The sequence below is a fragment of the Gopherus flavomarginatus genome, chromosome 1 (genome assembly GCF_025201925.1).
Source record: "Gopherus flavomarginatus isolate rGopFla2 chromosome 1, rGopFla2.mat.asm, whole genome shotgun sequence".
Classification (NCBI taxonomy): domain Eukaryota; kingdom Metazoa; phylum Chordata; order Testudines; family Testudinidae; genus Gopherus; species Gopherus flavomarginatus.
In genome coordinates, this window is record NC_066617.1 from 121,938,307 (window position 1) to 121,964,802 (window position 26,496).

Genomic DNA, 26,496 nt, shown 5'->3' on the forward strand with positions numbered 1-26,496 from the left:
GACATTATTTCGAATACAGCCTTTTAGTTCTGTAGCAAGGCAAAATTGATACAGGATCTGTAAATAGCATTACAACTTGTAATTACTTTGCATTATTATATCATTTAAGCTGCAGTTATTATTTGTCTGATATTTTAATTTTCCATGCAACATGATGAAAAAGGTCAATTTAGCTTTTTTAGAGTGTAATTGTACCATGCTATACTTATTAGCAGTTATACATTTTATGTTGCTCTGGGGATGCTTGTTTTTTAAATTACTACAATGCTATAGAATAATACACTGCAGTACAGGGTAAGTTAGCATGGCTTATTTAGGGCTAGATTTACATTTGGTGAATATTACATTAGAATATTATTGTAGTAATTTTTAGTTACTATCTAAGAAAGTTGTATGTGGAGTATTTCTTCATATGCAAATGTAAAAGAAATGTAAACTGTAAAATGTGTTACTAACTGTGGGATTATATAATAATTGAGGCAGTGTAATACGTACATAAAATAGTATATGTGAATTAGTTCTTTAATTTCCAATGGTGATATCCTGGCCCTATGGAAGTCAATGGCAAAATCCCTATTGACTTCCGTGGGGCCAAGATTTCAACCCAATGACATGGGTTGAGATTTTCAAAGCATACTATAGGATTTAGCTGCCCACTCTGAATGAAATGACTAGGAACTGTGTGACCAAATATCCTAATTGACTTTGAAAATCTCAACCATTGTGATTTTGCAGTTTTAGACCCTGATCCTGCAACATGTTCCACCTGGATGAATGTCAATCGGGCTCTATGTAGCTGCAGGCACATGCTCGCACAGAACAAGTTTTGCAGGATTGAGGCCTTGGAATGTTTGTAATATCACAAGAACATGGCACATGATTCCAATGCTGATTTACAAAGAACAATAGAATGCAATGTCCAGTAAATTCAAACAATAAGAGTTCTGTCAACAGAAAGAAATAGTCTGTATTTTTAAAAGAAATTAAACTGACAAAGCTGAGGAATTTAAATAAGATTAACATAATACTGATAAATGGTACTGCTTTGCACTTTTCTACAGCAGAGGATCTTGGACCACTTTATAAATATTAATTAATTAAGCTTGACAGGCACCCTTGTGAGTGAGCAGAAGTATCATTCTTGAGGGAATGAGGGAACAAAGGCTCAAAAAGTTTAAGGGACTTGCCCAAGGTCACACAGGTTGTCTGTGGCAATACTGGAAATAGAATCCGGGTGCGACTCCCAGCCTTGTGTTTCAACCACTAGAAATGCTTTCTCTCCATTAAACAAAAATATATACATCAGGGCTCAGTTAGTGTTAGCCTACGGAATTAAACCAAGAAGTCCTCTTACCTCTGATTACAAAGTTGACATGCAAAACAGTCCAGGTGGTAAACATTTTCCTTGGCTCTCATCACCATCTCAAAAGCAGGTATGAGCTTACTACAAGCAGCACAGTTTCCTGTAACACCAAATAACCTGAGGACACACAAAATGAAGATATTCAAGGATACAATTAAGTGGTAGGGGAAAAAATTATACCTCCATTTATGTTCTTTGGCTTTATAAAAATATGTAATTGTCATTCAACTTCCCAGTGTACCATTCTTGGGAAAGGCTGGTTATTTAGCAGAACAAGCGCACTCATGAAACAATCCCATTTGAAGCCACTTGCCGATAAAGTGGGATAGCATTGGGAAGCTCTATAAACCAGTGCCACAATAATACTGTGCCTTGCAAAGTAATTTTTATGCTGTTTTTATACATAAATATTCTTTGGTACATACTCCACTGACCTTTCTTAATGAAAGAAAGATCTTGTTCAAGCAAATGAGGAAATGACAAATACATTAGGAAAGTTACATAACCACATGCAAGCAGAGGTCAACCAGTTTGAAATATGGTAAGAATCTTTCTGCTTGGATTGTATTGTAAATATGAGCGCCACATAACCTTGGCCTCAGTGCTATTTATTATTAAAATACACTTTAGCTAGAAAAGAAATAACACTTAAAAAAGCCAATATTCTCCACATTTCTGACATCTAGTGCTAAAAGCTTTACCATTATTATTAAAAGAACATTTTATGAACAAGTCATTTAAATCGTCAGAAAGCATTAGCGGTTCACACACCTTACAACCCTTTACCATAGTTATAGCTATGATTATGTTATTCAGGTAGCACATTAAAGTAAATGAGGCTCTAAACTATATATAGCCACATCAGGAGTAGAGATATCATATATTGTAAGAACCATTTGAAATGTCTGGTAAAAATGCCTAATATATTTTTAAAAAACAATTTTAAAAGATTTCTCTTTGTTAAAGATTTCTTGAAACTTTTCAAATGAAATCACTACAAAAAAAACCCCCTGCACGTATGCATACTTTTGTAACATACGAGGATTATAATGAACAAGAAAAAAAATACTTTAGCTACACACACCAGCAATCTTTGAAACCAAGTTTTATTTAAACTAGCTAATAGTTGTGACGGATTATTAAAAGTAATGCTCTGCCTGCATATAGCAGTTAATGCTGTTTTTAACTATGAAGCAACCTAGATGAAAACGCCACATCTGCCAGTTCTCTTTATTCCTCAACATCAGGCTGACAGCAGAAAAATATAATGTCTCTCAAGGGAAACACCAAATTAAAAGCAGTTCTAAACTAATGAATTCAAAGGTGCTCTGTATAAAATTCAGTTTGGTAACATAAAAATGAATGCACTTTTTTAATCACATCCTTCCATTTTACTCAATTTCACGAGTTACCAACAAACCTACTTAATTCCAATTCCTTATGCCTTCTGCTTCCACTTAAGATGTACTTTTTGCCTAAATACATGCATGTTTATTTTGAAGTTCTGAACCATTTTCCAATGATTGTCTGATGCGCTGGTTACTGTTATTTGAAGAATGTTTTTGAGATAACTAACACTGCAGCTTAATCAGCAGCGTTGTGTTACTCATTTCTTGTTGGATTATTCAGACCCATGTCAACTTTGTTTCTGTTAACTGTCAAAACTTATGATTAAAATCTGAGCTGTAACAAGGAATTTTTGTGCCCGAGGCAAGGGCTGGCTCCAGGCTCTTCGGCGGCAGGCCCCTGAGCCCCTGTCGGAGGGAAGGACCCACTGCTGAATTGCTGCTAAAGAAGCGGCAGCAGAGCTGCCGCCGATGCGTCACTGCTGATCGTGGTAGAGCTGCGCCCCTCCACTTTGCGCACCCGAGGCAAGTACTCACCTCGCTCTTGTTACGGCGCTGATTAAAATTATATATCCACAGTGCTTTTTAACCCATATTCCCTTTCTAAACATTCTATTCCAGTCTTAGGCCTAGCTCCGCTACAGATTTCCTGGGTGGGCTTCACTCAAACCTCAGTTCCTCATCTGTAAAATAGGCCTAAAATCTACCTACTTCATAGGAATATTGTGAGGTTTAATACGTGTGAAGACTGTTGAGATAGTCTGACCAAGGTCCCAATTCTCCATTCCTTACACACCCACCTGGAGGTGAATGAGAGTTAGAGGTGTACAAGAAATGCAGATCAGGTTGCAAAAGGTGCTATGTAAGAGCCATAAATGTAAAGTATCATTATACTGAACTACCCATTAACAAGGAAGTTATGCTTTAAGTGCTCAGTACAGCAAAGCACTTAGCACACCCTTAACTTTAAGCACAGGAATAGTCCCATTCCCCTGAGACCCAATTCAGTGGGAACCTCAAGACTTCAGTGGGACCACTCACACGTTTAAAGTTAAGCATGTGCTTAACTATTTTGAAGAACTGGGGATTAAGTGCATGTGGCGTTACTATTTACCGACAAGTCTTTTTTGATATAAAACATTTGTGTAGAGGTTCACTGTAGTTTGCACGCTGCAGTGCGATGAAACAATTTGGGACCATCATTTTGTATCCCTACCAATGGAAAAATCACTGGAATTCACTTTGTGTGGGTTTTATTGTACATCCTCTGGCCTAACCACACCACTTGGAAGCTGCTTCACTTTTAAGCACCAGACCTACTTATAAATTTCAACTAAGCAGAGGAGAGGATGCCTCCTTTAGAGTGAATTCTCCCCCTCACACACACAAACAAACTCACATGAGATTAATATTAGCTGTGGTTCATTTTGGATAAAGCTGTTTATATGAAGAACATAGTTCTCCCCTCCACACACACACATTAATAAATAAAAAAATAATAATAATAAAAACCCACAATGCCATTTTGAAATTCTGGACATAGTTTCCCCCAATTTCAATTGCTCTCGCTCCCTGAGCATTTATCAGCTACCTGATTAGAATTTGTTTCCACACAAACCATTGATCATCAGCCTATTACTAGGCAAATGACAGTTAATTACCCACTACATTAACCACTGGGACCTGAGACCTGCTTCTGCTGCCATCAGTCAACATGATAAATGTGGCAAGTTCAGTAATGCATGGCCAGCCCTGAGCTGCCTGCTATAGTGTGAACAACCCTCAATCTCACTTCCAGGCCCAGGAAAATCTATGGCAATCTGCATAATTACAAGCTCTGGGTTAATAACAGACAAATGATTTGTTGCATCTAAACAAAGTCCTTGGAATGGGCCTGGTCTCCTGTGGCTGCCCAGGCTGCTGTTCTGCCACTGGTGTACTTTCCTGTACAATGCGCACAAAACAGATCTCTGATGCTATATCCTTCCAATCTGTTGCCCTCCAATTTATGGATTCTGCATATGTGATTTTTAATCATTAAAGAACTCTTGAAGCAATATTATCTTAATTATTCTCTGCTGTAACCAGGGAATTAGGCTTCAGATAAAATTTTCTTCTTCTGTGCACTTTCCCTGCCTCACTGGAGGCTCCATCAGTTTTCATCTACACCTGGACTCTGAAATCCTAATGATGAATTATTGCCCCTTTTCCTAAGAGGGCGAACCTTACAAGGGAACGTTCTACTGAACTGTCAGCTCACAGACTGAGTGCGGAGATGCGGAAATCTGATCTAATTTACTGCAAAACGATGCATTTGTTAGACTTTCTCCTCAGTTTTGCCCAAGCATCAAGAGATCAGTCAACAGCCACCTTCGAGTACTCCTTTGTGTGAGAGCCTATACCAGATTCTCCAAATCATACATTGTTGGGGTTGGTTTTTTCTCCCCCCAGAAACTGGATACTGAAACAAGATTTTATTTTATGAATTCAGAATTTTACTGTTAAAAAGAAATGATTGTTTTCTAACAGTCTCCTCCTTCAGACTGATGCATGGAGAGACAGACTCCCAGGTCTGCTCTTGTTTATCCAAAGAATGTCATGTATTTATACGGCTGCTCCATTTTTACCCAACGCTCATGTCCTTCTTCTCAGCTGTTATTAGAATGGTTAAGACTCAGCAGCCTCTAGAACTAGTGGTACTGCTGGTATTAGTGGTACTGCCGCACCCTCTGGCTTGAGTGGTTTCCATTCTATACAGGGTTTACGTTTGGTTCAATTGCTCTCAGCACCCCTGCTCTCTTCTGTATTAAAATGTAGTTACACTGGGTCCTGGCTATCCCTAGGGGACATGATGTTGGTCCCTACTGATAGCCCTTAGACTAGAGAATTTATTAGACAAGGCTAGCTTTTCTCTAGAATTTTTGAGCCATCCTCTCAAACTGTGTTTAAACTATATTTTAAGAAATTAAGTACAAGTGTTGTAGCAATCACTGACTGAAAACAAACAAATATTCATTTACAAAACACTGGAAGGATGTAGAGCATGGTGCTCAAAAAATGAATGAAAGCCCAACACGCACCACCACCACAAAAACAAACCGATAAGAAACAACATAATTATGTATCATACTATTGATTCTGCTTTGGTGGATTTCCTGAATAGAAACCTGAAGGTTAAGTACAGTGTTTAATTTGTAATGAAGGAGGTGCCAGGACTCAGCCCCGCCACAAATTAAGTAAGCACTGATGCACCCCTATCCCACACATTCCATACACCCAACCCTGCCTAGCCCCCATTCACCCCCCCATTCCACACACACTCCCTGATCTGCCTATGCTCATGCACCCCCCCCCATCTATACCCCATCCCAAACACCTACCCCAAACATATACCCACGCCCTGTGTGATTGTCCCAGGGGGCTGGTGCTTTGGTTTCCAAATGGGGCGGGGGACATGGAACAGCAGTGCATTACTCCCCTACTCATCCCCATTGATCTCTCAATGCTGGGAGGGATGTTAATTTTCCTTTCTGCCCGATCCATTGCTCCTGTACAAAGGGCTTGCAGGCCCTGCCATCTGAACCCGGATCGCTCTCCTCTCGGGCTGGATCGGGGTACCTGCCGGGGAGGAATTCCGTACAGGGGGAAGAGCACCTCACCCCTCACTCCAGAGGGTCCACGACTGGGCCCTGCTCTCACCTTCTCCCCGTGCGGGTCCCCGGGAGGGTGTGGGCAAGGCAGTGGTGCCAGAAGCTGTGGGCGAGGCGGCTGCAGCCCCAGCACAGAAAGCACGCTCTGTGGCCAGCATGAGTCTCCTGCTGCCTACGCTGCGATCGGTAACTGACGTGGCAAGCCTAAAGGTCCCAGTAAGCCCTGGCACACATTAAGCACTGCCCAGAGGTGCCGGGTCTATGACCTGCAATCCTAGAGATGCTGAGGCTCTGCCCCAGCACAAATTAAGCATTGGTTACCTCAAGAGTTATGAACACCAAAGTTACTGACAGGTCCACCACACACCTCATTTGGAACTGGAAGTATGCAATCAGGTAGCAGCAGAGACAAAAAAAAAAAAAAGAGAGAGAGAAGCAAATACAGTACAGGACTATGTTAAACATAAACTACTAAAAAAAGATAAAGGAAAAGTTTTAAAAAAAGATTTGACAAGGAAGCTGTTTCTGTGCTTGTTTCATTTAAATTAAGATGGTTAACAGTAAAGTTTCAAAGCTGTACCAACCTGATGTTCAGTTGTAAACTTTTGAAAAAACAACCATAATGTTTTGTTCAGAATTCTGAACATTTTAGAGTTATGAACAACTTCCATTCCCAAGGTGTTCGTAAATCTGAGGTTCTACTGTAATTACACTGAATTTCACCACATTTCTAACTTAACTTGCATGTTAACTGTATTAAATTTCCCTCATCATCAGGTAAATTACTTCCATGTATCCTAGGATTTGTAAAAGGAAGTGGGGTCTGTGATATTAGCACAGTGCTGGTTGCCAGAAACTGAGTTTTAAGCTTGGATCTACCACTAACCCACTGAATGACCTTGGACAACTCACTTCAACTGTCTCAATTTATCCATATGTTAAATGGAGACAGGATCTAATCCTCAGATTACATTATCCCCATAGAGGAGTTGTTTGAACAAACAGAGAGAATACTTGGCACATTTAAAACACTTTCTTATTCTACTGTGCAGAGAGTGGGGAAACAGTACACCCCAAAACGTTAAATTTTACCATACACTGATTGAAATCAATGATCAAGCACTCTCCTTGTATGCATGTGTCCAGGTCATTGACTTCAATAAAAGCTTCATGTATGTAGCTAAAAGCAGAATTTGGCCTTTGGCAAATATCTAGTCAGCACAATATACTCTGTAGGAAAGCAAAAAAAAAAATCATGTAAAAGAGCCTAAAAATTAATTTATCTACTCTCATAATCTAAGGCTGTAGATTAAAAACATGGAAAAGATTTTTTTTTAAAGAACATGTGATTTTAATATGATGAAGATGGTTTACAGGATTAAGGGGAGCTTTTCAAAAATGTCCTACAGGATTTAGGAGCACAAGCCCCACTGAGTTTCAATTGTATTCCTAAACCCCTTAGGCAATTTTGAAAATTTTCCAAAGTAATTTTTTACAGAAATTGAAGCAAGTAGATTTGCCATGTTTTTACAAGGGGTGCAAAGTATTTCACGCCATCCAGCCTCAGCTTCCTGATATAGTTGTATAAATGGTCACTATAAAATGAAAAGTACTTTCAGCAAAAGGGAAGAAAGAAAACTGCTCCATGATTTTACTGACGTTAAGCCATGCATCATCCCTGGAGGTGAAGGAGGCAGAGTTCAAATTCAGCTTGCTTATTTGCATACTGCCTGATTCTGCACCCACTGAAGCCAATGGAAAGACTCCCTGTGACCTGAACTGAACTGAGCTCTTAGATTTGAGCTGAACTTTACCCTAGTGATCAGTAATGGCTGTGAAAACAGAGAGACCTTGGAAAAAACGGAAAGGGGGGGAGCACTGGTGGAAGAATAGAAAGGGAAATAATGAAAACCTCTTGACAGTAGGTGAAAATTACCAGTTTTCAAACCCTTCCGGATTTATTTCTATCTGTGCCTATACTTACACTGACAAAACAAAGGCATTGTTCGCCTGGTCGGGTGGAGGTGAGGGGTATAGGAAGGGTTGGTGCGATCCAGTTGCAAAATGGGTAGATCAGCAAGATTACCACATACAGTCTTGGGGCCAGATTTTGAAAAAAAAAAGAGTCTAGCATCATAAACAGAGCCAGATTTTCATTACTGCTTAGCTCCAATTTAGGCACTAAAGTAGGTGGCTAGATTGTCAGAAGAACTTGGCACGTTGGGTACTAAATTATTTTGAAAAATCTGCACTTAAGAGGCCTAGTCGAAGATGGTGGATGCTAAGTATCTTTTGAAATCCCTGGCCACTATTTTGAGTGTGGAGCATTTGAAAAATCTATTCCTTATAACGTAAGTGGGATGAAAGAGTGCCAAAATTACAGTCCTGAACCGTGCCACAGGTCTAAAATCCAAGGCTGTATCACGGTTTGCCTTGTTAAAAATGCTGTTTAAAAAGTGGGCAGTTCTAGCTACACTGCATGATTTAGCTGTGGTTTAAACTTAGTGGAGGAGCTACAATAGGTAACTGAATCTCTCCCACCCCAAACAAACACTTTTATTTTACTTTTTAAACAAGCCCAGGCATACAGTACATGGGATTCAGCCTTAGAATTGTGTTAATTTCCACAACACAATCTGTTATGAGTTGGAAGGCTTAGGGGTTTGGTTTCAGACTCAAAGTTTAGCTTAGCTCAAGTTGCAGTGCATTTGTGCATCTCAGGATCAGTTCCATGGTTCGTGATTTTTTTTTTTTTTTAAAGTGAACCTGGGATGATTTATGGTTGCATTTCAAAGCCACAGAAAAGTTGTTGGTGAAGGATGGTTATAGCCTCATAGCAGAGACACTGTGTTTTTTTTGTTTAGTCTGTTGAGTTTGGCCCTGATCTTTTGACACTATGTACATGAATTATCTGTTTTGGCTTCACTGGCACTATTCCCGAGCCTAAAATTAAGCATATGCATAGGTATTTGCAGGAGGGTTTGTAACCAGAACCTCAGAAGATTTGAGTTTTGAGCTGAAACTGCTCTGTTTCACATACTTCCAAAACACACTAATATTTTGGGCAGCAAATGAAGTGATGATAAGCAGGCCAAGTAAAAAATAACTTGGCCTAAATTAAACTGTAATATTTAAAACATTCTTTCTTGCCCCACTTCTGTATTGCGCACAGCATTGCATCCAAGTACCTAATTCAGTGTAAAAAAGCCATTTATTTTAATGAACAACACAGATGCACAGCACAGGGTAGATCAGTGTGTGAGGAGAATAAGAATTTGTCTACACTTGAAACGCTATAGCGGCACAGCTACTATAGCACTTCAGTGTAGACACTCACTATAGTGACAGGAGAGGTTCTCCCCGTCGGTGTAGGTAATCCACCTCCCTGAGAAGTGGTAGCTAAGGGTATGTCTATACTTACAGAGTTTTTGTGCTCCAAATTTCACCAATGATAGGGAACTGGTGAAAGAAAAGTGCTGGTTTGTGTACTCACTTAGGCCATGGCTACACTGGAGAGTTGCAGCACTGGTGGTGGGTTTACAGCGCTGCAACTTAGTAAGTGTCCACACCTGCAAGTCACATTCAGTGCTGCAACTCCCTGGCTGCAGCGCTGGCTGTACACCTGGTCTGCTTGGGGTATAACGATTGCAGAGCTGGTGATGCAGCGCTGCTCGTCAAGTGTGGCCACCAAAAGCGCTGTAATTGGCCTCCAGGGTATTAGGAGGTATCCCAGAGTGCCTGCTCACAACAAACCAGAAGAGTGGCTGAACTCCGTCCAGGCTCCCCAGAGCTGCTTATCTAAAAAACAAACACAGCTCCTGTTTGCTGGAGCGAGCAGAGACAGGCAGGGGAATTGCTTTGGAAGGTTCACAGCTGTTTGCTTGAAGAGAGAAGTCACACGGCAGAGGGGGAGAGGTGAGTCCGTGTTGAGCAGCTGCTTATGTGGTCTGAAGGCTATTTAGGAGTGCATAATTTGCATTTAGTGAATAAGAGAGGGGTGGGGGAAGGGCTCAAAACTTTTAAATTATTCGCACGTTGGTGATGTGTATGTTCCAGTTCTTAGAACTTGCAAGGCAGGGAGCTGACAGCTCCAAAAATCCACTCTCTCTCTCTCCCCCACGTTCCCCTCACCCCACTCTTTTGAAAAGCACGTTGCAGCCACTTGAACACTGGGATAGCTGCCCATAATGCACCACTCCCAACAGCGCTGCAAATGTGGCCACACGGCAGCGCTGGTAGCTGTCAGTGTGGCCACACTGCAGCGCTTTCCCTACACAGCTGTACGAAGACAGCTGTAACTCCCAGTGCTGTACAACTGTAAGTGTAGCCATACCCAGAATTCCTCAGGTGTCAGAGAGCGTTCACACTAGCAGCACTTCCATCGCAGATGAGAGCAGCGCTGTAGTGCAGCTCTCTTGATAGGTCTTGTGGGAAGGGGGAGATGAGCGGAAGGCATTCTGGGTCCCTGCTCAGTGCCCCATGCTGCCCTGCTTCATGTGTCAGAAGCCCCAATACTTTCTTGTTTCTTCGGTGGCATTTATTTTTAAAACTTCCTGCTGTTTGGCTGCTTTCCCTGCCACATCTACAAACAAAAGGAAAGGGAGCTTCAAACTTCCTGGGGCTTACAGGGGGAGGAGCGGACTTCCGTGCATCAGAGCAGCGGAGATACTGGCCTGAGTGATCGCTTTTGGAACTGTGGGAATACTCCGGAGGCCAAAAGGTGTTTACATTGCTAGAACGTGTCTTCACTTTCATAGCAGCGCAAAAAGAAGAGCGGTAAGAGCTGTAAGCCTCTTGTGAAGGTGATTTTCTTTTTGCGGTGAAACTTCTAAGTTTCACCACAAAAAGTCATTAACAAGTGTAGACACTACCACGATTTTAGCGCAAAAAGAGGGACTTTTTGCACTTTAAATGGTAAGTGTAGACATACCCTCAGTTAACAGAAGAGTTCTTCCACTCACCTAGCACTATCTACAATGAGGGTGAGGTCAGCGTCACTAAATCACTCAGGGAGTGTGGATTTTTCACACCCCTAAGCAACGTAGCTGGGTCGACTGAACTTCTGTGTGCAGACCTGGCCTGAGTGCCAATGCACTCTCCATGAACTATCCCTGTAGAATTTCAGAAAACCTAGTCCATCCTTTTGCCATACCAACTGTATGTGATAGTTCTCTATATAAGGCCTTATCTGCACTTAAAACTTATACCAGCATAGAAATGTCAGTCAGAGGTGCGATACAACCATTTCCTTGATGGACTCAGCTATGTGACAACAACCCCAATATAAACGCAGCTAGGCAGACAGAAGAGTGCTTCGGTTGACATAGCTAGCGTTGGTGTTCCTACAACAGGGAGGTGGTGTTCCTACAACAGCAGAAAAACTCCTGTCAGCATAGGCTGAGTCTGCATGGGGGGCTCTGTAGCGTAGACATAGCCTACGATTAAGCAAGGATGAATTCTGGTTTTTCAAAACCCTTGAAACAATATATCCATGATATACTGTAGATTTTAAACTACATTCTTTACAACCAGACCCCCTGTATTTCATGGCACTTGCTGCAGAAATGTGCTCCAAAAACTAGCTGTGTCTATACTATAGGCACTAGTGATTTAGCTATAGAGCAGTAGCTATGCTTCTCTAACCCTGTAGTATAGGCACAGACTACACGGACAAAAGGGATTTTTTCATAGCTGTTGGAGCTCCTGCTGTGCCCAAGATACAGCAGTTTGGTTGGCTGAAGCATTCTTCCATCAACCTAACTGCAGATAAGGGGTTAGGTTGGTATAGCTACTGTGTTGAGAGGGGAGGATTTTCCACACCTAAGCGCTAAGCTACACCAAATCTAAGTTTTAAATGTAGACTAGGCCTCAAGCTTTCATTTGAGCAAGTATTTCTAGCCTTTATCTTTCCAAAGCCTTAAAAACGTGATCAAGTGTAACTGATGCCCTACCATCTTCCTGAGTCTGTTGGCCAGTATGACACACAGCTGGGAGGTGTTAACGATTCCATTTGTCTCAATGGAGTGTTAATTCTCAAACCTAAATAAAACAACGTAAATGTCTAAAATACTTAACTGTTTTGCTACTGATCATGTTAGGAGAAACGCTCATGCCAAAATCACTCAGGTACCAAAAGCCCCTGCTGGATCCTACTCAGCTGTTAGAATTTTCATCTTAAATTAAACACATGCTTTAGATTCTAGTCTAATTTACTGTGGTCTCTGAAAACTTTACTGTCAGTTGTTTTTTAAATCCTGATACATGCTCATCTCTAAACGCATTTAGTTAGGCCGTGTCTACACCAGTGAGCTTAAAGTGGCACAGCTGTACCGATGCAGCTGCACTGCTGTAAGATTGCTCACGTAGCTGCTCTATGCTGACAGGAGACAGCTCCTTAACAAGTGGCGGTAGCTCTCCCACCGCCACAGTGCCGTGCATACTACCGCTTATGCTAGCGAAGCTTATGTTGCTCAGGGAACGTTTGTTTTGCTGGCATAGGTGGTAGTGTAGACATGGCCTCAGCTCAGTTAAAAAACAAAGAAGATAATATTGCGTATGCACAGTGGTGCATGCACTGATATTTTGGAAATAAAGCCAAGTTAAAAACAACCTCCCAAAGTATTTGGGGATCTGTTTTGCTCCACCATTCACGCATCATGACATACTTAAACTTCTATCGGTAAAGTCAATATTAATATTACAACTATTTTCACATAGGCCCCACGTAAACCTCATCTTTCTACATATGCTTTACTCTTAAACATGCATGTAAATCCATCTACATGCACAGACTGAATCTCGCAATTTGGAGATATTCAACAGATGTATTTCTACTGTCAAACTACAAAGTAATCGAAAAACAACTTTAAGGCCACGTACCAGTTATCTTAGTATTTGAAATGGGCTTAGGACGCTAAGCTAAATTCTGGAACCATACTTCCCAACCTGAGAGGTGTTTTAGATCCAGGCCCATATCTCTGCATTATACAGTTATCCATGCACTATATCATTAATCATTATGTGTTAATAATGTATCCAACTTTATAAACCGTATGGAGGGCTGCAATTCAAATGACAAAAGTCAATGGCAACGGAGAAGTTCCCTTCTCCCACCATCCAGTATCATTTGGAGGTGCAAGGAATGAGGTTAGTCAGAGGCAGAGGAACACTACTCTATTTTTCAGTAGCGCAAGGGTCACAGTGGTACTTACATAGGCTATAATTGTAGTGACAACTAGTTTAACACTCAGTGAATGCAGCATATTCTATTTGCCTGCTTGTAAAACCTTCATATGCATTATCTGAAACCCTCACAAAGATTAATGTATGTAGCCTGAAAACACCCTATGAGGTAGGACAGTACTATTATCCCCAATTTACAGAGGGGGAACGAAGGCACAGAGAGATTAAAAGACTTCCCCAAGGTCACACAGGATTTCCAGGCAGTCAGGAACTGAGTCTGGGTCCCAGGCCAGTGCTCGAACCAAAAAACTACCTTTGCCTTGGGGACAGGAAAGAGAAGGAAATAAAAGGACCACTCTAAGTGCCTCAAGAGCAGGTAACCTGCATTTAAATGGCCCCTGCTCCCTATCTCCTGCGAGCTCACTCATCCCAAAGAGCGCATTCCACTCAGTGCCTACAAAAAGGCTTGCACTTCCTTTTGTAAGAGGGCATCCTCCTTTCAAGCTCATTAGTGCTAGGTGCCTTCAATACCCAAATGCACCCCAGAATCTTCAATAGCAGCTGGAGTGCTGCTTCAAAGTTCAAAATATTTTGGGGTGCATTTCAGACCCACCAGGCACACAGCTGAATAGAACCAGACATATCTCTCAGGCCAAAGGCTGAAGAAGGGAAGTAGGAAGAGAAGGAAGGAACTGAATGGACAGAAACCTCATAGGTAGGGTAGTTCAGGCCAGGCCCTTACTGGCTTAATTGGCGATAGCAATTCCATTGTTTTTCAGGCAACTAGGTGTGAAGCCTTAAGTGGCGCCTATTAAGCTTGCCCCTGGGAGTGCAGGAGGGACTGAAATTAAAGTAAATATAGATAATTAGCCGCCTAATTTGAGGAATGTAGTATATAGCTATTTTGTATTTTGCCCAAAAGGTGACAGAGAATATAGACTCTCTGGCTAAGAAATCCACACACAGACTGTCAGGTAAACACACCTTGACATGGAGTTGGAGAGTGAGTTAATAGGTATACGAGATCATATAAGAGAGTCTATAGCTATTTCACTGGTGATTGTGAACAATGTAGCTGCTGTGTCTCTCTCCCTTGGTGTAACAGAAAAGACGGCTGCTAGACTCAGAAAATAAATTATGCCATGCTTTATTAAATGGTAAACAGCTGTTCCAGCCACAATACAGCACATGCTAATTGAAGAATGCCTTAAGCAGTGCTGTAATAAAAAGCTTTTAAGAGTTGGGGGGGAGGAAGTCTAGTGCCCTGACAGACTTACTATCATAGGCTCCCTTATTTAAAATTCAAGATATGGGTCATTCAAGGTGAGAAGTATACTCTGAAAGAGGAACTACAGTAATGAACATTTAAGAATCATTAGCAGGCTCTTTCATGCCATGGTGCTGTAGGCAAAGACGTGCTTAGGTAGGAAACGGCAGTGCAGCCACAAGCTTCTCATCAGGTTTCCATGTCTTGTTTTGCGTGGAAATATGTATACGTGAATGCAAAAGCTGCAGGGATAAATTACTCCCAGCCCATAACCATCACCGTTCATGGATAGCTTGTGAGAGAATCTGAGCTACTGTATGCAGGAAAGAAGGAGAGGCACAAAAGGGGAAAACAAAATAGGAGATAGGCACTATTGGGACAACTAAGGCCCTGATCCTGCTATTGCGTCCACATGGGTGGATCTGTGTGCCAGTGCAGAGCCCCTGCAATGTCAGTGGGGCTCTGCAGGAGAACAGGAGGCAGTTTCAGGATCGGAGACAAAAACTCTTGTTCCTATTGTGGCAGTAGTTGCTTCCAACATGTAGATATAATTCTGCTTTGTACCAAAACGGTCATGATGGAACAGCAATGAAATTCTGGAAAAGGGAAAGTGTTTAAAGCAGGGGGATAAGAGATCACTATTTCCTGGGCTTCTAGTCCTGGTCTCTGCAGTAACTTGCTGTGTGACGTGGAGCAAATCACATTCTCTATGAACCTCAATTTACCCATTAAAGGGTCAATGAGAAGTTCAGTTTGTAAAAGTCCTTTAAAAGCCGTGAATGATAGATACTATGAAAATGACAGTTATGATATTATTTTGAGCAGCCTCACATTGATATAAACATTTGTCCAAGAATGAAATTATTTCAGAGACATGGTATTTTATTTCAGAGATATAGTATTAGGAATACAAATCATCTGCTTTACAGAAAACTGCTTGCAGAGTTAGACTAGGGTTCTGTGTGCATGTGTATACAAGAATAGGAAAACATTCTTGCAGGAGAATTAAAACTAGATTTGAGGCAGCAAGAAAAAGAGCCACGTGTTCAGTATTGTACAATATAATTAAATGTATTACAATTTGAAACCCCCCCCCAAACACACTGTTCCAAAAATATTTTAAGGCAAGAGCTACATAATGAGCAAGGGGAGGTTTTAAAGTCTTTTAAAAACAATGTTTGCTATAAAAGAAACATTTAGAAATTAAGAAAAGGAAAGGGAATCAAACCACCAGATAAAAATACACATAATTCACTTTGTTCATAAAAATCTCACAATGTGCTTGAACATTCATGAAGTAAAGCAATTTCTTAATAGAAATTTCTTATAGAAACGGAATCAGGTTACGTTTGCCTTCACTGGACTATGTGTGCATTGCCTTTATAAATAAAAGCTGCAGTATCCAAGGTATTTCCTTTGTTGTGTCACCTTTAGGACTTACTATTTGAAGTATTCCACGGAAACAGCTATGCTAGGTGTAGCGTTTAGAATTTTAAATAAAACCTTAAACAGTTACAAATCAAAGCATCAAGCTATTTTGAAGAAGTGCATACGCTATTTTTACAGATACTGCAGGCATTTGCAGTGTATCGATCTATATATCAGCAACGTGTATACACAAAACCTGATTACAGCTTTGGCGTAAAATTATTCCAAGAATGAAAGTAAAATATAAACATTATAGAAAGGCAATTAACAAAATAATCACACTTTCAAAAGATGAGTATTCACACCGTTCACAGTTGGTTCTAGAAACATGCTTTCAAAATATTACTCAGATTAAGATACACATTTGCCTGATATTTTTCTACCATTGACTTAATTGTTTCAATAAAAGTTGCACTGAAAATAGGACAGACTTGTGAATTTAAAAAAAAAAAATCCCAGTAACCCAGCCTTTTTCTTCACTGATCTAATAAGCGGTTTAGGCTTTATGATGGTTGGCATTTTCCAGACATGCCAGAGTTTACAATGTTTTTTCGCTATGCTTTTTTCCCCCATTGTGCATAGACTGTTTGAGGAAATCCTGTACAAAAAACCCCACCCAAATCTGTAATTAATTTCTCTGCAAAATGCTACTTTTTAATTAAACCAGCCTGATCATGAATGGAGGATAATGCTACAAGCATTACAAATAGTGTAAAGTTAGGAGGAGAGCAAAATTTCAAACAATCGGCAGGTTAATACAACTGCATACATTAGAAACATCTCAATTATTGCATCCATAAAGGCAGAACCTAAAAAGCAGCATTTCATAAGAAAGTGTCATGTTGACATATATTGCTCATTAAAAAAGGTGCCGTTTGAATGTGGGTTACTGTTCTTCATATGCATGAATATTGGTAACACACGGTGGGAAAGGAAAGCCCTCGAGATTTCATGTAGTTTGAATATTTAATGTAACAACAGTTTGCTCCCTAATAAAGAGAGGCAAGAACATTTGGAAGCATAGAACATATATTTGCCTTTTTTTTTTTTTACACTTAACATAACTGTGTATCGGTGTTTTGTATACAAATCTCAAAGTGTGCTGTTAAAATAACAGTGACCACAGATAATAGCTGCTATTTAACCCAAGCCATATGCCCTGTAAATGAAGTTTCATCCCCACCCAGAAAATACTGACTAGTGTATATAATATATTTATATACCTATTCACACACACTAACCTACTAGTTATCTCTGCTTACACTAAGGCTGTCAGGAAACTGTCAGCTGTAAAGGCGATAAGGTGGGCAGTTTAAAGAAGATACTGAAGCCTTAAGCTTCTTAATGTGCCAAGAATCAATCCCATGAAAGCAAACAACTTGAAAAAGGGTTATATGCGTTTAGGAAATCTCTGAGCTCCTCTTGCTTTTGCCAGAGCTGGAGCTAGTGCTAGAGTTTTCTCACCCTAACGACCCCTGAAGCAGCCCGGAGGGATTGTGAAACAAGGCCGTTACACAAGGCAGCTTGCTAATTGAGAAGTTGATCGGGGGTAGAGAAATCCTGCTTTAGCATGTTAAATGTCGAAATCAAGCATGACTAGATTGACGTCGCCAAATCACTGTCTAGAGGCCACTCCAAGCCAGGAGCAGCAGGGCTTTTCACACCTGATAGGCCCTCACTCTATCTACATCAAGTCACATTAAGAAAGGAATGTATTACAGAACTGTAGCTTGTGCCCCTTAAGAGCATTACTTGTACTGTCTAATTGCAGCTTCATAGTTTCCTAAAAGTAGCAAAAGTGCCTAAGTGTCAGAACTATGCATTACCTGTTCCACTCAGAGAACCCACTTCATCTCCCCACCAAAAAAGAAAAAGGATCCTTCCGTTCCAGGAGACCGATTAAATGAAATAATCCAGTATACGATACTAAAACACACACATACAAAAAAGAGATTAGGTTAACATCACTTTGGATAATACAGGTATTTAGAAGAACTGGGCCAGTGTTCAAAGGAAGCTGCTGTAACAAGAAGTGTTTTAGTTGGTGCTTTTCATAGTCTCATATTAACTCCCTAATCCTCAAAACAGTCCTGTGAAGTAGGTAAGCATGAGGGCAGGGCTATAGGGGAAAGTTTCTGGGCATAACTTTACTGGAATAATTATCCTGCTGCAGTTGAACCAGGATAAGTCCCTATGTGGACATTCTATTCCGGAATAGAATCAGGTTGATTCCAAAGGAGTGTCCCCACAAAGGGACTTATAGTGGTATAACTACAGCAGGACAATTATTTGGGTATAGCTATAGTGGGAAATTTCCCCTTGTAGACTAGCCCTGACACTTTGCTGAGAGAGAAACTGAAGCAGAGAAGTTCAGCAGAAGGGTTTCAACTGTACAAATTAGGTGCTGAACTCTTACCAGTTTGCAATGAGAGCGGTTACCTAACTGTCCTTTGTACCTTTGAAAATCCTCCTTGTCAGTAGCTACTGTACCAAGAGCCCGTGCATTCCCTCTAGGATTAGAACTCTGCAGTTCCCAGCCCCCAGTCCTTGGCTTGCAGCTATTCTAAAAGAACTCAGTTCGTAGCTTCTTGCATCATCATTTAACCCAGCCACACAATAGTTCAGGTACTCTCGTCACCACGTGAAGTATACTACAGGTAAAATTTGAACAGAAAAAGAAATACATGGGCCTGTGTGGCCAGCCTGTGAAATTCATTGCAGGTGGCCATAGTCAAATACTGTAGGCAGCTTCTAAAAAGGCCTGAGTAAATTTTTGACCAACACCATTTGTTGTTATCGATAGAGCACAATCTAACCACTGTGCCTTTATGTAAGTCCACTAGGGCAGGAACTGCCTTTTGTTTCGTGTTTGTCTAGTACCTAGAACAACAGGATGCTGATCTACAATTAGGACCTCTGGGCGCGATGGTAATACTACTAATAATAAGTAGCAGGTAACAAACCCAAGACGTTCTGTAGAGATTACTGAGGCCTCTCCCATTGGAGTTAACTGGGAACTATGAAAGCTGTAAGTATCAGGCTATTGCAGCTCAAGAGGCACAACTAAGGGTAAATCTGAGCTGTAATTAAAAACCTGTGGCTGGCTCATGCCAGCTGACTTGGGCTCGTGGGGCTGAGGTTGTGGGGCTGTCTAACCGCCTGGTGACCGGGCTCTGGCACCCTGGAAGGTGGGAGGGTCCCAGAGCTCAGGCTGCAGCTTGAGCTAGAACATCTACACCACAGCTAAGCAGCCCCACAGCCCGAGCCCCAAGAAGCTGAGTCAACTGGCATGGGCCAGCCACAGGTGCCTAATTGCAGTGTGGGCATACGGTGGAAGGAGACATCACATTTTAAAATTATTTCTGTTCTGCAGCATATGAAAATCTCATTTTTCATGTGTTTAAAAATACAACACTTTTATTCATTATTGAAACCATAACTCCTTCACTAACAGTTCTGACAATGGTTTCAATTAACATTTTGTTGATAAAAATGAAAAAAGTCACAACTTCAAGAGAGTGGCCATTGGGAAAAATTTTTTTTTTTTTTTTAAAACATCAACTGGCTCTAGCTGTACATGGTGTCTGGTAAGCAGTGTATTACACATTTTAAAATAGGGGTGTCATAAACAGATAGTTAAGGGTTAATGCCTCTTTTACCTGTAAAAGGTTAAGAAGCTCAGTAAACCTGGCTGACTCCTGACCAGAGGACCAATAAGGGGACAAGATACTTTCAAATCTTGGTGGAGGGAAGTCTCTGTTTGTGCTCTTTGTTTTGGGTGTTGTTCGCTCTTGGGACTAAGAGGGACCAGACATCAATCCAGGCTCTTCAAATTTTTCTGAATCAGTCTCTCATGTTTCAAAATTGTAAGTAACAGCCAGGCAAGGCGGATTGGTTTTATTTTTGTTTTCTCAACTTGTAAATGTTCCTTTTTTGCTGAGAGGATTTTACCTCTGCTCGCTGTAACTTTGAACCTAAGGCTACAGGGAGTTCCTCTGGGCTATATGAGTCTGAGTACCCTGTAAAGTATTTTTCCATTCTGATTTTACAGAGATGATTTTTTTACTTTTCTTTCTTTAATTAAAAGCTTTCTTTTTAAGAACCTGATTGATTTTTTCTTGTTTTAAGATCCAAGGGGATTGGATCTGGACTCACCAGGGATTGGTGGGGGGGAAAGGAAGGGGGATGGTTAATTTCTCCTTGTTTTAAGATCCAAGGGGTTTGGATCTGTTTTCACCAGGGAATTGATGAAGCCTCTCAAGGCTGCCCAGGGAGTTGAAGGTTTTGGGGGGGGACAAGAACTGATCCAGACACTGAAATTTCTGGATGGTGGCAGAGTTACCAGATCCAAGCTAGTAATTAAGCTTAGTGTCTATGCTGGTCCCCACATTTGTACCCTAAAGTTCAGAATGGGGAAGGAACTTTGACAAGGGGTCATCAAATGATATGTTTTAGGGTATCAGCTGTAAACAGTGGGAAATCAGGATAGAATCTTCCCTTCCAAGCAGCATTCTCTACTCCTTAAAACACACTCCAATAAATCCCTGATAGCTTTTCAAAAATTGGCCTGTTCTATTTCTTCCCATGGCCCCTATCACCCCCCATTCCTCTGAAGTACTGGATGTTGGCCAGTCTGCTAAAGTTGAGATGCCAGGCTTGATGGACTGAACCAGTATGATTAAATCCAATGTTCCTAGGTATCCTTCTGGGATAGTAGAAGTAGGAATGCTGTTTGGTTCCTACCAGAATTACAACTTCAAGTCACCAAAGATTAGCTGTTATTATAGCTTATCCCTTCCTTTCCTGTTGTGATGGTCTGTGGCAGACAGGCCACGTCCAGACTACCCGCCGTATCGGCGGGTTAAAATCGATTGCTCGGGGATCGATATATCGCGTCTAGACACGATATATCGATCCCCGAGCGCGCTTATATCGATTCCGGAACTCCATCAACCCCAACGGAGTTCCGGAATCGACAGGGAGAGCCGCGAACATCGATCCCGCGCGGTGTGGACGGGTGAGTAATCCGATCTTAGATATTCGACTTCAGCTACGTTATTCACGTAGCTGAAGTTGCGTATCTAAGATCGATTTCCCCCCCGTAGTGTGGACCAGCCCACAGCATAGCAGGCAGTGCTGCAAGTATAGACAAGCTTAAAGTGATGGGAAATGGTAAGAGTGCAGGAAAAAGGTGAATAAAGAGATCTTTCTCTTCCTAGGCAAGCGCCCAGGTAAAGCTCATCCTGCCTGCGCCTATTCATGTCATATTCCATAGGAATCTTGCAGGGGGGAGTGGGGAGTGTGATACAAATTAACAAGGTACAATGACATTAAAACGAGCATGATATTAATGCAATAGCTTTTTTTATACAGTCATTTTAAATAGGCCCCATGTTTACTGCTGTCTACTATAGCAATATTTTTTGTTACTACTGTTTGGCTTTATTATGGTACAGCATGCACCCCTCCGTGTGGGTTGGGGTGGGCAGAAAATAGGATAGGTGCACACGCTCCCAGGGAAAACAGGTTTAGTTTTTTTTAAACTAAAATATTTAAAGTGATACGAGATGTAAAATAGATAAACAGAAGTGAGCACGGTGGGAGAAAGACACAGGGCCAGTTGTAGGCATTTTGCTCCCCCACCACGCCTGCCTATTTTGAATGTGTGTGTGGGAAGGGTGGGGAGGAGACTTTTCAGCTACCTGCAGCAGAGGAGTCTGCTGACGTTGTGCTGAGGTCTGTCAAAGGTGCCATCACTCCAAAGATTTACACCAAGAAAATTTTCTCTAAATAGGAGCAGGCTTCATGGCTGTAGCAGAGCTGCCAGAAGGTGGTGTGTGCATTCTTGTGAATTTTCAAATATCTCAATTCTCTGTTTCCCTGTACCTTGCATAGTCATTTACAGCAGTGCACACTGGATGTAGCATGTAACTGAATCAGAATGGTAGCATGGTCACTGCTACACATGATTCCACTAAAGAGCCAGGCGACAGAGCACCTGGCCTTTTGTCTTCTTATTCTAGTTGCTAAAGTAGACTTCAGAGTAGCTGGAAGTAAGAAGGTAAAGTGAGTGAGCGAGATAGCATCTTTACCCTTTCCAGCAAACTTATTGCTGTAGCATGTCTGTCATGGAAATAAATAAAATCCATTAACCTAAATTGCAGATCATTTCTTGCTTTTCTCCTGACATTTCTTTACTCCCTCCCCATGCATTTCTCTACTTCTACCTATATACTGATTGACCATCTCCAGTTGTTCTCATTTCTGTTTTCTCTCTTTATTGTTTTTCCTTAGAAAACAAAAGACACCCACCATCTCCTTTCCTTGTATTTTTGTCTCTTCTCCCTTCTCCAATGTCTATTGCTTGATGCATTTTGTTCCTCTGATGCTTGACCAACTCCACCCACTCAAATGTAGTTCCTCTTCTCCTCCTCCACTGGGGTTAATCTTGTCTCTAACCCCCAAAAAGACTGGCAGTACCACCGCTGAAGGTAGTGAGGGCCTGCTTCCTATTTCTTCTACACCCAACAGGCTGGCTGCTGCCACTATGGAGTGTGAAGAAAGGTCAGGTCTTGACAGCCATGCAGCACCACTGGTGGTAGTGCTGGTGCTAGTAGTAAAATTTCTGGTGGATGGTTTACAATAGCTCTCTGATCACAAGTGGAGTTTGTGACGAACTGGGAATGTTCTTAATGTTTTCTCTGAATACTGTGTTGGTGCCTCAGTGTCCCCATGGCAGTTCTTAAGTATCTGGCAGAGCAAAGGGCCAGTGCACCTAAATGCCTGACACTCTGTCTCCTAGCAACTGATGGCCTGGGCCTCTCCCCTGCAAAGGTGCCAGCTGAAGGTGTTGGAGACAAAGGGATCAGGTGACCTCCTGGCCCGGGAAAGGAGCTGAGCAGAGAGGAGGGGCTGGCAGGGGTTGTTAGGCTGGAGCTGGCTGGGGACGAGGAGTGAAGTGCAGACGTGGGGGGTCTGGTTCACTGCCCCCCAGAATGGACCCGGCCGAGGGGTCCGGTTCGCTGTATCTACAAGCTCTGTTTTAGACCCTGTTCCTGTCATCAAATAAACCTCTGTTTTACTGGCTGGCTGAGAGTCACGTCTGACTGCAAAGTGGGGGTGCAGGACCCTGTGGCTTCCCCAGGACCCCAATGAGGCAGGCTCGCTGTGGGAAGCGCACGGAGGGGCAGAGGATGCTGAATGCTCCAAGGAGAGACCCAGGAGGTGAAGCCGTGTGAGATTCTTGCCCTGAACAAGTCTGCTCCAAGGGAGAGGAGGCTCCCCAAAGTCCTGACTGGCTTGGTGGGGAGCAGTTCCAGATCATCGCCCGGTGACTCCGTAACAGAGTTATACTGATAAAAGACTCCCTGGAAATTGCCAGTGTAATATACCAGAAGCACAGGCATTGCCATAGGAGCAGAGATAGCATCTGGTCTCCAACAGTGGTCAGTAGCATATAGTTCAGAGAAAAGTGTGAAATCCCCATTGCGGACAGTTATGCTCTAGCAGGTTGGTTGAGGCACAAGGGTTGGATATCCCCTAAAAAAAAATCACGGCAGCCAGCAGCTACAGCAGTAGCTCAGAAGAGAAGCCAGTTCAGACACTAACAACCCACTCTGAGATAGAAGCAAGCTTCTGGTGGCTCCGATACCATCAGTGGAAGCCTAGATGGCTCCCACACAGATATTTCAGTCAAGCTTCCCATTCCCTCCTCTATGAAGGGAACAAACCACCCCTGAGACAGGTGTGGTAAGCCTATAAAGTAATAATTCTGCTTAAGGTGCAGGGCGGATGGGAGGTACCAAGTTCTTCAGGTTAAATGTGGTTCATATTTATTAAAAAGTGGTAATTTTAGTGCACAGCTTGGTTTTGATTTTAAAGATGAAAAGAATCATCATCACAGACAGGCACATAAAGGGAAAGGGAAAACCGAAAGGAAAAACTCACTCCTGCTTTTAATTTTAGTTGACGCTCAAGAGGCTGTAATCATAGGGCAGACAGACATTTAGGACAACCAGTTACTATTCAAGACATGATACACACTGAAGGCCACTTCTGCAGTACTAAAGCAGTTTGCAAGTGCAGCCAATTCTTGTACAGGCAATTTTACACTCAAGTCCAACCTGCCCCATTAGATTCAGTGCACAGACTCCCCCTCCCCTCCAAAATTCCTAGTGATCCACTTTGCTGCACTATGTCCCATACTATAAAAGGCTATTCTTTCTCAGTTATTCTGCCCAGTCAGAACTTTTTAGGATTTGTTACTCTTGTTCATTAACAGAGTGTCAATTACACTGAAGACTTTAATTACTGAAAGATTATAATAAAGAGTACGCGTCTGGTTCTGCAACGCTTAGCCCCGAAAGGATTACAGTCCCATTGGCTTCAGTAGGTTGGATTCACCACATGCCCAGAATCAGACCTATGTTACCACACAAAGAGTGAGAGTTCAGAATCTCCCCCACCTTGTTGTACTTAGAAATAAAGAGGCAACAATGCTCTATTCCAGTGAAAAACACACTTATTAGCTGACGTTACTGAGCAAGGGTGATGCTTTGCTTGGTTTTTTTTTTGTTTTTGTTTTTTCTTTTTAATATAAAGCATTTCCCCATTCTAAATTTTAAATGAAGCTTTTAAACATTTTAAAAACCTTATTTACTTTACATACAACAATAGTTTAGTTATATATTATAGACCTGTAGAAAGAAACCTTCTAACAAATTCCCCATGTCCTTATAGAATTAAGGATGTGTTATTCTGCTTCCCAGATGTCCCTATGCAGAGGTTGCAAAGCATAGGAAGATGTGGAAGTGTGCATATGTTATTTGTATCTAGTATGTCACAGCTACAAGCATTTCCCACAAAGCACCTCTCTGCCATTTGATAATCTATTACCAAGACACTGTTCAGAGTCCAGTGAAGAGGCTTTCTGCTATCACCCCATAACCACCAATGGTTCTGGGAAGCTGACAGACAAACCAGTCACGATTTCAATCCCAGGGTGGTCTGAAGATACTTGTATCAAGGTTTAGCTACATTCCCGTCTTTTGGGGGCCATTTTAGCTGGGCTTACACTTCTTGTGAGTGCAAGGATACAGCTTTAAAAAAAAAAGAAGTAGTTGAACTAGGGCTAAATTATTGTTTGTTACTGGTAGAATGACAGAGTACACAGTATTTGTGGACAGATTTGAAAGTTCATAGAATATAAAATCTAAGAATTGGTGAATAGGCCAAAAAGTTCATTAAATATTCATTCAAATTTTTCTGCTGAATTTGCTTCAACTGTGTAAATTGTCTATTTTGCTTTCACTGGAATATTTTCAGAAAGCTACATTAAAAAAATTACTGACATATTAGTGAACACAGCTAATATTAATTAATATCGGAAAATATTCTAGAAAAATATTGTTGCATCAGAAACCTGATTTTATCAGCAATGCTTACCTGAGAAAATCAAAACATAATATATGAATGAAATTAGCTTGTATTTTGAATATTTGCAAAAAATTGCTGACTATGCAATTAAAATAATTTTGCAATTTCTCAGATTAATTCATAGACTCTCAGACTCTAGGACTGGAAGGGACCTCGAGAGGTCATCGAGTCCAGTCCCCTGCCCTCATGGCAGGACCAAATACTGTCTAGACCATCCCTGATAAACATTTATCTAATCTACTCTTAAATATCTCCAGAGATGGAGATTCCACAACCTCCCTAGGCAATTTATTCCAGTGTTTAACTACCCTGACAGTTAGGAACTTTTTCCTAAAGTCCAACCTAAATCTCCCTTGCTGCAGTTTAAGCCCATTGCTTCTTGTTCTATCATCAGAGGCTAAGGTGAACAAGTTTTTTCCCTCCTCCTGATGACACCCTTTTAGATACCTGAAAACTGCTAGCATGTCCCCTCTCAGTCTTTTCTTTTCCAAACTAAATAAACCCAATTCTTTCAGCCTTCCTTCATAGGTCACGTTCTCAAGACCTTTAATCATTCTTGTTGCTCTTCTCTGGACCCTCTCCAATTTCTCCACATCTTTTTTGAAATGCAGTGCCCAGAACTGGACACAATACTCCAGTTGAGGCCTAACCAGCGCAGAGTAGAGTGGAAGAATGACTTCTCGTGTCTTGTTTACAACACACCTGTTAATGCATCCCAGAATCACGTTTGCTTTTTTTGCAACAGTATCACACTGTTGATTCATATTTAGCTTGTGGTCCACTATGACCCCTAGATCTCTTTCTGCCATACTCCTTCCTAGACAG

General features: G+C 41.5%; 1 protein-coding gene across 5 annotated transcripts in view; it reads right to left on the reverse strand.

Annotated features, from left to right (window-relative positions):
- LMO3 (LIM domain only 3) overlaps nt 1–26,496 on the reverse strand; it is an 81,737-nt gene that overhangs the window by 14,754 nt on the left and 40,487 nt on the right. For all 5 annotated transcript variants that reach the window (XM_050915974.1, XM_050915993.1, XM_050915983.1 and 2 more), the window contains exon 3: nt 1,355–1,480. In XM_050915974.1, the coding sequence (XP_050771931.1) occupies nt 1,355–1,480 (126 nt within the window). The remainder of the gene's footprint in view (nt 1–1,354; nt 1,481–26,496) is intronic.